Source organism: Branchiostoma belcheri, unplaced genomic scaffold, assembly GCF_001625305.1.
Source record: "Branchiostoma belcheri isolate BF01 breed outbred unplaced genomic scaffold, Haploidv18h27 scaffold90, whole genome shotgun sequence".
NCBI classification, from domain to species: domain Eukaryota; kingdom Metazoa; phylum Chordata; class Leptocardii; order Amphioxiformes; family Branchiostomatidae; genus Branchiostoma; species Branchiostoma belcheri.
In genome coordinates this window covers 799926-812882 of record NW_017804576.1, presented here as the reverse complement: position 1 = coordinate 812882, position 12957 = coordinate 799926, and the positions used below count along the sequence as shown (strand labels likewise).

General features: G+C 44.4%; 2 protein-coding genes across 2 annotated transcripts in view; one reads left to right on the top strand and one right to left on the bottom strand.

The window, feature by feature from the left end:
• LOC109487941 overlaps positions 1-3624 on the top strand; it is a 5104-nt gene extending 1480 nt beyond the window's left edge. The window contains exons 2-4 of the mRNA XM_019792043.1: positions 22-122; positions 338-1636; positions 2858-3624. Coding sequence (XP_019647602.1) covers positions 22-122; positions 338-1636; positions 2858-3327 — 1870 coding nt within the window. The 3' untranslated portion in view covers positions 3328-3624. The remainder of the gene's footprint in view (positions 1-21; positions 123-337; positions 1637-2857) is intronic.
• Positions 1-12957, bottom strand: part of LOC109487964 (putative N-acetylated-alpha-linked acidic dipeptidase) — a 27935-nt gene that overhangs the window by 13054 nt on the left and 1924 nt on the right. Inside the window, exons 3-8 of the mRNA XM_019792084.1 lie at positions 11567-11695; positions 10948-11073; positions 9707-9893; positions 8351-8441; positions 7587-7682; positions 5336-5421 (exon numbers count right to left, since the gene is read on the bottom strand). Of these exons, the coding sequence (XP_019647643.1) occupies positions 5336-5421; positions 7587-7682; positions 8351-8441; positions 9707-9893; positions 10948-11073; positions 11567-11695 (715 nt within the window). The remainder of the gene's footprint in view (positions 1-5335; positions 5422-7586; positions 7683-8350; positions 8442-9706; positions 9894-10947; positions 11074-11566; positions 11696-12957) is intronic.

Genomic DNA, 12957 nt, shown 5'->3' with positions numbered 1-12957 from the left:
AACATTTTTTACGTTGTTCAGCTCCTACCGCAGGTACATCCAGACGGCAGACCGTGACTTGGGAAAAGGACACCTGGACGCAGCAGAGACGAACCTAGAAGATGCCCTGAAGCTGGTTCACGGTCTGTCCTACAGTATATACTTTCCATGCATACAACATCTCATTAAGATAACCCTGTTGTTTTGTAGTTACCAGTTGAATCTTTCTTTGTAGAGACAAATAGCCAGTTCAGACTTCAACCAATATCATCATCCTTAAGTAAAACCATGCAACTAGCCTAAAGATCGCTGTTTGAGTTTGGCCAATTCTGATTTTTTTTACACTCTCTACCTACAGATCGCAGCAAACCCAACAAGGCTAAAGAAGCCGACTGTCTGTGCAGGTTGGGTGACGTCTACGTCGAGCGAGGTAAGCGGACAGGAGAAGGTAGGAAATTCACACAGGCGGCAGCTCTGTATAACGCCTCCATGGCCAGAACAGATGGAGACAAACAAAACATGGTAACAAAACTGCAAGAAACAGAAAGGCAGTTTCTTAGAAACACCTGTAACCTAGACTGTGAACCGTGTCCGTATAGCAGCGCGTTAAATCACAGAAAGGAAGTGGACAACTCGCGCGCCCGTGCAAAATCTCAGCTCGAAGCAATTCATCAGGAACACAACCCTTATCAGTATGATGAAGACGATCCCGTCGTGAGAGAAGTAGAGATCAAACGAGCTGAAGCAATCAAGAACTTGTTCAAGAGCATCGCAGCTGAAAGACGAGAGTTTATCCAAGTACTGACAGATGAATGTATTGCCAAGCTCGGACCTCCTCCCTGTAAGTACGCTTTCATCGGGATGGGGTCACAGGCCACAGAACTGGTGACGCCGTACTCCGACCTGGAGTTCGCCATTCTGATTGAGGAGGGGAAGGATGATGATGATGATGATACACGGAGGTACTTCCTAAATCTCACACACTACTTACATCTGAAAGTCATCAACCTAGGGGAAACCATCCTCCCAGCCATGGCCATCCCGTCGCTCAACGACTTTCTCTCAGAAGACCCAGAGAAAGATTGGTTCTTTGACTCCGTCACACCTCGCGGCTTCGCCTTCGACGGCTTCATGCCATGGGCTTCTAAGACTCCGTTTGGAAGAGAAGAAACGAAAAGCAAACCTTCCGTTAGTCTCATCCAGACTCCCGCCAAGTTGGCCGAATATCAGCATCTGCACATCGCCCTGGCAGAAGGCTATCACCTGTCAGACATCCTCAGACGGGTGACCTACTTAACAGGAGACGAGTCTTTGGTAGATGAGTATGTGGACAGAGTCAATAAAACCTTAGACCGTTCCCCTGTACTGTCACGGTTGTCAGTTTCATTTGAAGATGACATTCGGCAAATAGAAAAGCTTGAGCCAACGGGACAAGTTATGAATGTCAAGAAAGAAATCTACCGTTTTCCCAGCGTGGCCGTTGATGTGTTGAGTATTTGCTGCGGTATTACGATCCCCAGTGTGTGGAGAACGATAGAAGAGTTACACAAGACACAGCGGATCAGTCACGAAGATGCCCACCACTTGACTGTACTGATCAGCATCTCAGCGGAGCTACGGTTAAGAACGTACATTGCCAACGAAGGACAGAAGGACAGATTGTCTCCTCTCATGGAGATGAAAGTCAAACTGGACAAACATGATGTAGATGACACTTTCGTGGAGTCAGTTTTCTATATACCAGACTCTAAAATTCTTTTCAGGTACTACTATACTGCCATTCCGTTAAAACGATGCATTGCGGATACAGTCACAAAGGAAAATCCAACGACGAAGATATTCCCAACAGCCATCTTTGACACCTCATCTCTAACAAAGGGTCGAATAACACGGCAGCTGTTGCAGTTAGACGCGTCCAAACGTTACTTGGAGGCAGCACTGGAAGAGGCAGGAAGAGGCAGTGACAAGAAAAAGGAGTTCGAAATACTTTTTGAATTAAGCCATGTCACTTTCCGGCGTGGTGCGTATAAGACAGCGAAAAGCTACTACGAACGGACACTTAGCATTGGAAATACTATTGATGGAGACACCGAAATGCGTCCCGTATTTGCCTCGTTACTTGGAAACATTGGGGTATGTTGGAGTGAGCTTGGCGATCAAAGGAAGGCTTTAAGTTATTACGAACAGTCAGTGAAAATGGCGAAAGGTATTTATGGCGAAAAAAAGCCACATCCAGACATTGCTAAATCACTACACAACATTGGGGCATGTTGGAGTGAGCTTGGCGACCAGAGGAAAGCTATCAGTTATTACGAACAGTCACTGGAGATTATGAAAACTACCTATGGCGAAAAAACTCCACATCCCGACATTGCTTCGACATATATCAACATTGGGACTTGTTGGAATGAGCTTGGCGATCAGAGAAAAGCTATCAGTTATTACCAACAGTCACTGAAGATGATGAAAGCTATCTATGGCGAAACAACGGCACATCCCATAATTGCTGGATCGCTAGACAACATTGCAACATGTTGGAGTGACTTTGGCGATCAGAGGAAAGCTATCAGTTACTTCGATCAGTCACTTCAGATGAAGAAAGCTATCTATGGCAAAACAACGCCACATGCGGATATTGCTAAATCACTAAACAACATTGGGACATGTTGGAATGAGCTTGGCGATCAGACGAAAGCTATCAGTTATTACGAACAGTCACTGAAGATGAGGAAAGCTATTTATGGCGAAACAACGCCACATCCCGGCATTGCTTTATCACTAAACGGCATTGGGAACTGTTGGAGTGCGCTTGGTGATCAGAGGAAAGCTATCTGTTGTTACGAACAGTCACTAAAGATAAAGAAAGCTATCTATGGCGAAACAACGCCACATCCCGGCATTCCCAAATCACTAAACAACATTGGGAGCTGTTGGAATAAGCTTGGCGATCACAGGAAAGCTATCAGTTATTACGGACAGTCACTAAAGATGATGAAAGCTATCTATGGCGAAACAACGCCACACCCCGAAATTGCTGGATCACTAAACAACATTGGGACATGTTGGAATAAGCTTGGCGATCACAGGAAAGCTATCAGTTACTACGGACAGTCACTAAAGATGATGAAAGCTATCTATGGCGAAACAATGCCACATCCCAGCATTGCTTTATCACTTAACAACATTGGGATCTGTTGGGAAGAAGTCGGTGATTACAGAACGGCCATGAGGTATTACGAACAGTCATTGGACTTGATGAAAGCTATCTACGGGGACGACACGTCACATCCCAATATAGCAATAGTACTGAAGAACATTAGATTATGTAAAAATGCCCTCCACAATTAGAGAAAAGCCGCTAATTATTACACATCGCGACTCTAGCTAACTATGGAGATACTACGGCACATCCCTAATCTGTCTTGCGATATCGTTTCATTCTTTGATTCTATCTCTCAACAATTTAGAAACTTAGTTTTTTTCTAAAAACCTTAGACATAACGATGTACGTCCGGAGACGCCAGCAGTTCTTTGGTCCTCCAAGGAATGTGCATCTTGGAACCAGACTACCTGTAAACGCTTAACACAACTATAATATAGCAGAGCCATGTGTTTCTTGTCATTTCTTTGTAGGTGTTTACATGATTAATTATACCATAGTATGCCTTAGTCAATATGAGTCGGGAAATATCTGCATTTGCTCACAAATGTTGGCTGACTGGTTCATAACTTGTGACCTCACGTGACCTCACGTATACAAAAACTTATACAAATGTATACGTATACAAATGTCTGCGCCCGTTTATATCGATCCGTAGTTTTTAACAGACTAAAGTCCTTCCGAGGGATATTGTTACCCTCACCGCGGCTCACTCCCTTTGACAATTATTGACCCCATTTTTGCCGATATTTATAACCCCTTAGACAAGCCTGGTGGAGGCTACTAATTCGCCGATATACTACTATCTAACACCCCTTAGGCAGGCATGATCGAGGCTACCAATTTTCCGACATTCTACTATCCATATCCCCTTATGCAGGCCTCGTGGAAGCTACTATTTTTTGCCAATATTCTACAATCCATACCCCTTAGGCAAGCCTGTTGGAGGCTACTATTTTGCAATTATGCAAATGAGGACTTTATTTGCATAATTAATGAGGAAATTCTTTAACTACAGTGTTTTACATAATACTACTTTCATACCTATGACAGGAAGAACTTCAACATATACTAATTATGCAAATGATGACCTAATTTGCATAATTAATGCGATTATTCTATGATTTCTTCTCGGAGTCTCGGAACTCTTGTTCTCCAGGTGTCTCCGCGTACAAGATATTATGCTAAGGCCACAACTCCCAACCCGGGGCCCGGCCGGGCAGTGTGCGGGAACGAAAATATGCTATAAAAGACAACAAACTCCCCGGCCGGCGGCTCGGTTTGGAAATGGGATTTACATTATTTTGTCTGTCCTTGGTGCTGAACACTACCGCCCTACCGCCCAGACTCAAGCACAGTTGGGGCATCATCACTAGAAAGCTTTAAACAACTCCTGCAATCAAATGTGCAAAGATTGAGTGTAACAAGCCGTTCGGTGTGATATAGCTAGCTGACGCCGCGCCGCGTGCCTGCGAAGCCCGGTGTGTTACGCCGAAGGGCGGTTATACCGCTATACCGATACAGATACAGATCACATATAGCCGGATATTCTTCGTGTCAGTCGATATTGATACTAGACTCAATACAACTTAACCTTCTCCCTTCTGCCCAACCCCATAACCAATACAACCTTGGTGCCAAGCAGCTGCCTTAGCAGGCCGAAGGTTAATACAAGTCGTGTGCTGTTTTGATCTATTAACTCTCGATCACCTTTGCGGCTTCGTAGGCGTGCGCGTGTTATCCATTCTGATGAGGTAGCTGAAGCAATCGATTGTAACATCTTTGAAGAAAAACTAGACTCAGAAATTAGTGATAATTTTCGTGCTGTTCAAGCAAATGCGGGATGTCAACCACCCTCTGCATTCCTTGGTTCCCGACGACAGACACCAGAGCACACGGCGGACCCTGAGAAGCGGAAACCACATATCCACACCGAAATTTAGAACTGAAAGACTGAGAAAATCTTTTCTGTTTCAGGCAATAAGCCTCAGTAATCAAGATCTGTAAATAGTAGTCCGCCTCTGTTTTAATGGACCGACCTATAAAATCTTAAACCTGTTCAATTTTAATCTTCAATGCCGTACTTTGTACTTCTTTCAGGTTTTTAATATGTAATCACTTGTGCCAACACTGGCTGCCAATCAATGTGAATAAACAGTATCAGTGGTAGTAGTGCAGCGTGTGTTTTTGTCTGACCTGGTTCGACAGCTCCGCGGATGGTCCCGATGACGTTGTACGTCGTCCGCACCTCCCTGTCTTGGTTCACCACGAGTCGCACCGTCCTGTGGAAAGATATCATACTCTAAAGAGTGGGTAATGGGTGGTCACATTTTCCACGAGTATATTGAATCTGATCATTTAGGATTTTTTTCTAGAATTTATTTTACCAGTAATTACAACTCATACCATTTCGGCCTGCTTTTCAGGTACTCCCGGATATACATTAAAAAAGTACACACACCAAATACACAGTATATAAAACAATTGATAAATATAACATCCAGAACATCAACAAGAAGCCATAGGTGACAATTCTCCGTGAAGTATTATATATTGCAACAAAAAGAAGTAGCCATTGGCGACAATTCTCTGTGAAGAAAATAAATCGAACAAAGAAAAATTGTTTAAACGCGCGTCGGCTCAGTCATCTTAAGTCGCAACAACCAATCAGAGATGCGAAATGCCGACACGTGACGCGGGATTTGGGGAAGGGCGCGCGATGCCCGAAATATTTTTGCGTCAATATTCAGCGCCGTGTTTCAAGAGATTAATACCGAGAAACAAATTCTTTTCTTGTTTTGAACGCATAAACATGCATTTACGCTAATCTAGTATGATTCAGGGTTACTTTTTTTTACCTGCCATGGCCAGATTATCTAAAGATGTGTGTATTGTGTGTACAATCTACAGAAAGAGAAATGTACATCAGGTCCGATCATCCGATTTTCACGTTTCGGTTTTTTGGACTCGGTTCATGAACGTATTTTGGTTTGGCTCCTGGAATGTGCGAAAAAAATGACTCCCGGGACTGTCTACAGGGAACACTCCCACATTCGCGGTGTATCAGGACAGCGCGACTGGTCGGCATTAGCGCAGTCCCTGCAATTAGTAACAGTTGCACATCAATCCGGCCGAAAGCATGATTGTGTAACACAGGCTACTTCTTCATATACCGGCTCATACTACACGACGCCTTTACAACTAGCAAATCATAAAATTACCCGATCTACTAGTACTGTATGTGCGGTTTACCAGCCCCAGACCACATCTGACCACGAGGCAGAACACATTGATGGGTTGCTCAAAAATATTGTCCATGTTTACAAAGAGCTGCTCCACTAACACTATGGAGCGGCCCAACCCAAAAATATTGGCCATGTATCGTTGCTAGGACGACCGGCCAGTTGCTACGTGACTAAATACACGCCGCCACTAGGTCGCCACACCTGACCAGTTTGAAATCGATAGGATTACGTTATCGGTATTAACATTTCCTAATGTTGACCATCAGCCCCGCCGCGACTTACTACCGGTGACATAAACGGACGACAACATTTCAACGGCATGGGGATGTTTCGAAAATAACCATTTACTCCAATATCAAAACAGCTACGGTAAAAATAAAAAGACGTGCATCATCCCGGACATAATGCAACACCACATGCGAAATTACACAGAAATGCGACGTACGGAAGAATGCGTTTTGGCTGCGAACATCTTCCAAAAAACTTGGCATCTCTTAACCATGGGCAAAAACATCTGGAACCACTTATCAAAACCACCCCGTATCTGCATGAACTTTTACCCCCCCCCCACTGCTATTCCAAACAACGCATTTTTCTGGACCATTCCAATTCGCCTCGTAATTGTAGGGGCGCGTCTGCGATATTACATTGACCGCGAAAGCAGCAACGGCAAAAATACACATTCGTGCATCAACACGGGCATGCCCGCAGACGGCGTATAAAATTGCGTGCCGATTACACAAAGAGAACCCAGTGTTTTGACTGCGAACATGAAAAATCAGCCGATCACAACACTCCGTCCGGAGGTCCTGACCTCCTTCACGGAGTAACTAGATCAAGTTTTATTCCTAATGATCTGTTTAAAAGTCCTGGGACTAAGGAGCTGTCGTTGCTGTAGCGGAAGTGTGTTCCAGAGGTAAGGTCCATAGTACTGTAGACTGTTCCGGTATGTAACGGCTCTAGCTGGTGGGCAGAAGAGTACTAGGTGAGGGTCGTAATCAACAAGGCAACAAGTATTACTTATCTTGCGTCTGCTCTAGGTTTAGTGTTATATGTACCTGCTGCTGGCCGGACCTGTATAGCCTGGTCCTAAGGGTTATATGTACCTGCTGCTGGCCGGACCTGTATAGCCTGGTCCTAAGTGTTATATGTACCTGCTGCTGGCCGGACCTGTATAGCCTGGTCCTAAGTGTTATATGTACCTGCTGCTGGCCGGACCTGTATAGCCTGGTCCTAAGTGGTAGGTAATGTCCAACCCTCCCTGCCACTCAACGGGAGCTTCAGGGCCAGCCATGTTCCTGAAAAACAAAAATCACCATCCGTCGGTGAAGGTTAGACATCCAGGTAATAAGAGACGCCAAAAGCAGTTACTCAACCAACTGGATATGGTTTTGGAAACTGCCAGACGTTTCCGGTAGAATCCACTACCTTTCCTCACTTTCGTGACTAAAGGTCCACTACCTGCTATACTTGAAACGGCTGACCGTTTCCAAAATCATATCCAGTTGTTTGAGTAACTGTTTTTGGCAAACATCATCATCCATGTTGTTGGTAAGTTTTATATCAGGCGCAAAATATTTAGATACATGTACCAGGAATTTTTCATATGTTCGACGACCAACACCAACACACAGGTCAAACACAATGCTAGCATTGCGTAGACCGCGGAAAGCACTGTAAGTAAGAGACTTTTACTTCGGTGTGCTGCGAAAGTTTCTCTGCTTAACTTGACTAACCTCACTTTTTTTCCGTAAATAATTTCATCAGGTTGGAAGATACTTAGGGTATAAAATTTTCTTCTTACACAACCATAGATAAAAAGCGCCACCTACATTGGCGTTAAGTAGCGGCGAGTTGCAGAACTCCAGTCAGAAGCTCCGAGGAAGGTGTCTGATAGACATCGAAACGTAAGCAGGTGAGAAATCCTATGGTTGTGTCAGAAGAAAATTTTATACCCTTGACTAACCTCAGTATTTCTCTAGCGACTCCATAGCTGATTGGGTGTACAGGGATGGCGGAGAGGTTGGCATCTTGTTCATCTAACCGATAGGCGTACTCTGCAAGTACGATTTGCAAGAGTCACTCTGTGTGTTAGGTTCGCCAAGAAGGTACACAACTCCGATCTGTACAGTCACTGGTTGCCTGAACTTAGAGGTAACATTAGCGGCAGAGTGACCAGACAGAACAGAAAGATTAACCAATTAGGCATGTTGATTTGATTATATGGATGACATCCTCTGGGAACCCCAAAACTGATGCGCGCGTGCGAATAAAAAAAAAGTTTTGCAAAAAAAAAGTTGCTTTCACTATGAAATCTACGTGGTCATGAAGGTTGAACAAATGGCACAGAATATGTTATGGCGAATAATCTACTCTTCGAATTCATTTCTTTACATTTTTGTCTTTTTTCCTTTGATTTTGGCATTCTACGACATTGGTATCGTTTCTAAATGTTTTCCTTGCAACTTATGGTATATTTTTTCTCATTTAGCAACTGTTTTTGCACGATTTACAGTATGGCGGATGTCATCGATATAATCAAATCAACATGGCCTTACCAGCAAGAACTGACTGGTATAAAAAGAGCTCAATCCCATACTTTGTCACACTGTTGAACAACTCTGTATAGTAGGATATCCGTACAGTCCTTTCGTGCCTACAGGTTGTATTTAGTGTCCTTGTATTTAGTGTCCTTGTATATACTTTACTAGTTTTTAAAAGAATATGAGCTAGGGTTTTAAATAGTTCCGGCATTATGATTTTAATAAGTGATATGTAATATGTGCACGCAATTCAGCCTGTGGCTGGGATGTGAAACATGCCAATTGTACTGTTTATTGTATTTGTGAAATAAACCAATATATATAGATTTGTGTTCATCACTACATTTCATAGTTGGGAAGTAATTATGGTGTATAACTATAACTACCGCGATGCTAAATATCTGACAAATCCACTTGACGCATTTTTGGTTTTAATGTGCGAAGACACAGTCCCAGGCAAAACAAGTCTGAAAACATGACCTTCCAGGCAAAGTTAAGAAACAATGTGGGGTCGTCTGGCGTAGCGGCAGAGTGCGCGACTCGGAACTAAGAGTCCCGGGTTCGAGTCCTGACATGCCACCGATCTTGTGCCCTTGGGAAAGGCACGTTACACGACTTTCCTCACTTAGCTCAGGTGTAAATGAGTATTGTCCTGTCATGTATTTGTCCCCTGTGTTGGTGGCGGCATTCATATAAGTTGAAAAGACTTGAGTGTGTCGTCACCACGTCTGGTGATTACATGTTGGAATTAAAAAAAAGGTAAGAAACGAAAACCGCACCGTTAGCAGGATAAAAAGGCGTCAGGGAGTCTCCCTTCCATGTAGAATCCTTCACATTCCCCCGCTGTACTCCCGTGCTGGGCATCATCCATCCGTCCGGCCAGACCGGCCAGCCGTCCGCTACGCACTGCTCCGGGTCCGAGTACAGGATCAGACCCGCACAGCCGAACTGGGCGGCAAGCTTGGCCTGAAGGAGATACAGTATGTCAGTATATATGTTGTCAATTGTAGTTAGATGTGCAAAGATCAGACAGCAACCAACTGCCACCTGGTCTTACCTGTTATACAGTTTGTCGGAATCGACCGTTTGGGACAGTATTCAGCACCAAGGACAGGTATGGTAACACGTGAACACGTGTGTGTGTGTGTGAGTGTGTGTGTGCGTGTGTGTGTGTGTGTGTGTGTGTGAGTGTGTGTGTGTGTGTGTGTGTGTGTGTGTGTGTGTGTGTGTGTGTGTGTGTGTGTGTGTGCGTGTGTGTGTGCGTGCGTGCGTGCGAGTGTGTGTGCGTGCGTGCGTGCGTGCGTGCGTGTGTGTGTGTGAGTACAGGATCAGACCTGCACTGCCAAACTGGGAAGCCAGTTTGACCTGAAGAAGACACAGTATGTCTGTGTAGATAGTGTTCAGCACCAAGGACAGGCATGGTAATACGTGTATGAGTGCTTGCGTCTGCGTGTGTGTGTGTGTGGCTGGCTTTGTGTAGACAGTGTTCAGCACCAAGATACTGTATGTTAGTATGTTGTCGATTGTACTTAGATGTGCAAAGGTTACAGGTGACAGAAACCAACTTCCACCGGGTCTTGCCGGTTATACAGTTTGTCGGAATCGAACGTTTGGGGCAGTATTCAGCAAGGACAGGCATGATAACACGTGAAGACGTGTATTTGTGTGGGGTGGGGGGGTGGGGTTTGAGGGTTGCGTGTGCGTGTGTGTGTGAGTGGGTGTGTGCATCCGAGTACAGGATCAGACCCGCACAGCCGGCCAAACTGAGCAGCCTGGTTGGCCTGAAGAAGTAGCCTGGTTACCAAACCTATTACAGCTCCCGAGTCCTACATCCTCTCCGCAGAACATGTAGGACTCGGGAGCTATAATAGGTTTGGTAACCAGGCTACTGAAGAAGTATGTGTATATGTAGATAGTGTTCAGCACCAAGGACAGGCATGGTAACACGTGTGTGCCTACGTGTGCGCGTGTTTGTGTCTGTCTGAATACTACGAAGAATGGCACCCAGGCTATTACTCACCTTGTTGCCCCTGAAGATCTTGCCATATCTGGCGATGCAGATTTTCCCAGTTGGGTCTACGCCCACGTCTCGCACCAGCGTTTGGAAATCCTCGGCGCGGGCAAAGTTGACGTACACCAAGTCTCCCTGCAGCAAAACGGTGCGAAAATCCCTGATCATATTAGTCTGTTTAGAGAAATGATGCTCAAATGTAGCGAAACAGCTACTGCCATGTAGCGAATCGACTTCTGCCATGTAGCGACCATGTAGGAAAGCAATCAAATATGGCAGGCTTCATCCCTACAGGCCTTACCCATGATACTTCGCGACACGTCCAGTCCCGCCTTGTTCCATTGTGTATATTGAGATTATGTTCCATTGTGTATATTGAGATTACTAGTATAACAGACACACAGACGAACAGACAAACAGACATGAGCGAACAACAGTACTTTGGATGGACACTACAAGACCACACGGCCACTTTATGTGGCAAAGCGACTTCAACCATGTAGCAAATCGACTTCTGCCACTACGTGGCGAATGCACTGTAGCGGACTGACTATGAATCGAAACAACCATTTGCCATCTGTTTCAATGATGTAAGTACGTGCGAGAAATACATGTAGCATAATCACACCTGAACTTCTCCTGAAGCCGAGTAAGCGTTGAACGGTGGTTCGGCCTCTGGGTCGCTGATCCCCGCCTCCTGTTGCTGAGACTCCACCACTACTGTACCGTCAGCCTCCAACAGCGACACGCCGCTTAACTACGATTTGTATTGGAAAAAAACAGTAGATATTAAAAACTAGAAAGGTAACACTTGCAAAGCAAATGCATGTTTACCTTCACATTGTCTAGCCTGACAAACTACTACTCGAATATATTCAATACAAATGGTAACTAGCCCCTCCGATTCTGTCCTGCCACTTGCTACACGTTCAGTGTTTGTTACCTCGGCATTGCAACAGCTTTAGAATGAAGTACCGACAGTTTATTTGGAGTAATTACTAAAAATTGTGCCGATTTCATGTAAATTTTTCATGATGATCACTTTTCTACGGTTTGGCATTTGAATGACAGATTTTCAACAACAAAAAAGTAGAAAGATAACATTTGCAAAGTAAATGCATAATGTTTATTATGTACAATTATTCTCACTCAAACGCATTCAATATATATATATGGTAACCACCCCCTCCAACTCTGTCCTACCACCTGCTACATAATGCTCATGTGACCCAACACATTTGAGTGTCTGCTACAACCCCAGTTACCAAAGGTAATCGGTAGTTCTTATTGACTTGCATAAATTTTACATTTTCTCAGCGACCTACTGGTTAGTGTTCTGCATTTACATACAGGATTGTCCGAAAATGGACAATTAGGTGTGCTAACTGCTGTAAATGCATTGTTGTTCGCGAGAGGTTTAACTTCGCGATATTCGCGAAGAACTTTTTGTCGCGAAGTCATCTCCTCACGAACACTTTTGTTCCGTACCGCCCCCCTCCCCAGCACACCATGCATATACGAAGACAACAACAACAAGAAATACTAGTACTAAGACTCGAGGAATAACATCGTTTTTGTAATGAAATAGAAATTCATTTTAACAAACATACGATTCATTTGCAGTTCATGAAGTCAATATTTTGTAACTAGAACTTCTTGTAAAACAAGTCGGTAAAAGAAAAAAAGTCCTCGCGAAGATAAATGCATTTACAGTATATGGGATATATACTGCCGTATCCCCGTAAATAATTTCATCAGGTTGGAAGATACTTAGGGTATAGAATTTTCTTCTTACACAACCAGTAAGGTTCTCACCTGCTTACGTTTCGATGTCTATCAGACACCTTCCTCAGAGCTTCTGACTGGAGTTCTGCAACTCGCCGCTATTTAACGCCAAAGTAGGTGGCGCTTTTGCGGCGAGAATGCAATACCCAAACGTGGCTGAGCTTGTATCCCCCCTCGTCCCGGTTCATCACTGGGGGTGGACTTCCTTATCCAGACTGCTTCTTTATCCAACGG